This window comes from Phytophthora infestans, genomic scaffold, assembly GCF_000142945.1.
Source record: "Phytophthora infestans T30-4 supercont1.1 genomic scaffold, whole genome shotgun sequence".
Lineage (NCBI taxonomy): Eukaryota > Oomycota > Peronosporomycetes > Peronosporales > Peronosporaceae > Phytophthora > Phytophthora infestans.
Genome location: NW_003303758.1, coordinates 6,841,535 through 6,844,128, shown reverse-complemented (window position 1 = coordinate 6,844,128; position 2,594 = coordinate 6,841,535). Strand labels below are relative to the sequence as shown.

Genomic DNA, 2,594 nt, shown 5'->3' with positions numbered 1-2,594 from the left:
GTTGGCTTGACGAGACACGGATCCCGGAAACCACGACCCCTTATCCCCACGTCGGGGAAGGTGTAAGAAGAACGGATCCAGCAAGATATCCACGTCACACCAACCGTCTTGAATTGCCAACACGAGGATCACGAGAACTTTCTTCCAAGCCCGACCAGACTGGTGCCGCGCTGCTTGTTGAAGTTCAACAGCCATGTTAAATCCCGCAGTTGGGCACGAGAAACGGGGGAACCGATGGGAACCTTTCCATAGTGCAATCCGGTGTTTAGAAGCGAAATCTCGGAAGGCACCAACAAACAACCCGAGGCGTCCACCGACGTCACCTCGAAAGCTAACGGGATCCACTAGGGTAGTCGTCAGAATTTCCCATGGTGCAGCATTGTGCAACTCTTTCACATGGGATCTGGTGACTAACGAACCCACATACCCGGATGCCGGCATGTCATCCACTTCGCGAGGGAATATCCACTCAGTACGAAACGGCAACTCAGGGAACAGGACAGTGATTTTCATAGAAGCGATGTCTACCCGGTTCAATTTCTTTGCGGACCAAGGCTCGATAGCGTCTGCGGTGAAGGCCACAGGCGCGAGCCGACCAGGGATGAAGGTTGCATCCGGACCGAACGGGGCCACGGGAAGCATGCCTGGTAGAGAAGAGTTAGGAGGAGCGGTGACCAAGGCAGATCCAGTGGATCCACCACCGTGGGGTGACCCCTCTCCATCATCGCTGCCCGATCCATCATCACTATCGACTGGGATAGCGGATCCCGCAGTGCCGTCTCCAGATCCGAGCGCGCCAGCAACTTGCTTGGTCGGCGTCGAGTGAGATCTCCGCCGAGCTTCAGATCTGGACTGCGACAAAGCCCGCCGCATGTCTTCCTCCAAAGCATCGTCGGCGATTCAGGCCTCCTCGGAATCCTCAGGATCCTCATCATCATCGTCGGCATCATAGTCGGGGCTGAACGAATAGTGGCCCGCGGAGAGGGTACGCTTCAAAGACGAACGGATAGGAGGTCCCGAGCCGTCGGACCAATCGGATACTTCGTCCTCGTCGTCTTCCGAGCTGCCGAGTCCACAGCCGATGGGAATGGTACGGTTGACCTTCGCCTTACCGGACCCAGATCCCACCGGTCGAGATTCAGTGGAGGCTGGTCGGGAGACGGTAGACACCGCCACGGATGGTCCAGCAGTGAATCCCGACGGAGCCGAACACACGTCACAAGTATGGCCGAGAGGGGCGATAAATGAGTGTAATACATGTTGTTCATGCATTCATCCGATAGTTTGTTGACATCTTCACCAGGAACCTATACTTGTCTGGTGAGCAACAGCCAGTATAAGGCCAGTAGGGCGAGTTGGTGATAGTTGGTGAAAAGTTGGTGAATAGTTGATGAAAATCTATATTTAGACAAAAAGTGCAATACCAGTGTGATACCGGTATTGGAAAACCATATGTTTTGATGGCTTCGATCGGTCTATGTCAAAAAAGTTGGTCTACCCATGATCCGGTTGAGCGGTCGTCTCGCTAAAACTGCTCCTTAACCTTAGAAACGGGTAAACCTATTCTCCTTGTTAAATTTTAATAATGAAAGAAATCGTTATTGTAAACAGCTACTTGTGCCCACTGGAGTCAGCTAGCCTCCTGTTTCCGCTGTTGACTCTGTTGCCGACGAAGACGAAATCGAGACGCCGAGCTCCCGCGCATCGCTCTTCTCTAACCTCACCACGAGTTCTTTTGTACTGAAGTCGAAAGCCACAGGACTCCATTTGTCATCGGTTGAAGGCACGCCTGAAGCACCGCGCTACAGGAGCAACAACACACAAATAGCTCGCTGGTCAACCACCTATCCGCCCTCGAACCAGTGTGCAGACAACGCACCGTAATGGAGAAGGACCGGAATAAACTGGTGACGCTGGTACTCGTTAAACACAGGACCAGCGGCGCGACTGATGCTCTCCATGCGTTTCTCGAGCTCCCTCGTGGTCACTAGCACCCACCCCACAAAGCGCTGGTCAAAACCACAAGCACATTTAATATTTGCTCCGCCATGATTGTAGATGCAGCCTTCACCTACCTCGATGAGGTTCACACGGAGGAAAATGTCCTCGAATTCATGGCAGTTGTTCAACAGCTCGGTCAGCAGCTGCTCCTGGATCTGCTCCGCGTCCTGCCTCAGTCCGTCGGCCGCCGCACACGCCTCGTCAATCTTGAACAACGCCAGGTCGACGCGCTCGTCCAAAAGCTCCTCATAGTCCCCGCACAGAGCCTGGAACGCACGCTTCAAGTCGTCGTCCCCCATGGTGGGAAATGGTCGAGCGGATTTTTTTTTTACTTTTTTAATAAAACTGTGCGATTAGAAGTGACTGATGTCACTCGTCACTTTAGTGAGGGATCTCTTTACCTTTTGGGTGGCCATCACTGAGTTAAACTCAGAGTTTACTGTTCGCCATTGCCCACTATACAGGACAGAGCCTCTCAAAGATGACGGACTCGAACCCGCGCGACATCTCGCCGGACAAGAAGAAGGAGTGGGAGTCGTCCTCGGACTTTGCCAACTACTTTTGCACGTATGCCTTCATTTTACCATCAGAAG

The 2,594-nt window shown here is 53.0% G+C and overlaps 1 protein-coding gene across 1 annotated transcript; it reads right to left on the bottom strand.

Moving 5' to 3' along the window:
* Window positions 1-1,844: 1,844 nt before the first annotated feature.
* On the bottom strand, window positions 1,845-2,300 carry PITG_01158 (uncharacterized protein; the record flags this gene model as incomplete). The annotated part of the gene is made up of 1 exon (XM_002909628.1): window positions 1,845-2,300. The coding sequence occupies one exon, from the start codon at window positions 2,298-2,300 to the stop codon at window positions 1,845-1,847; it is 456 nt and encodes a 151-aa protein (XP_002909674.1).
* Between the last annotated feature and the right edge of the window lie 294 nt (window positions 2,301-2,594).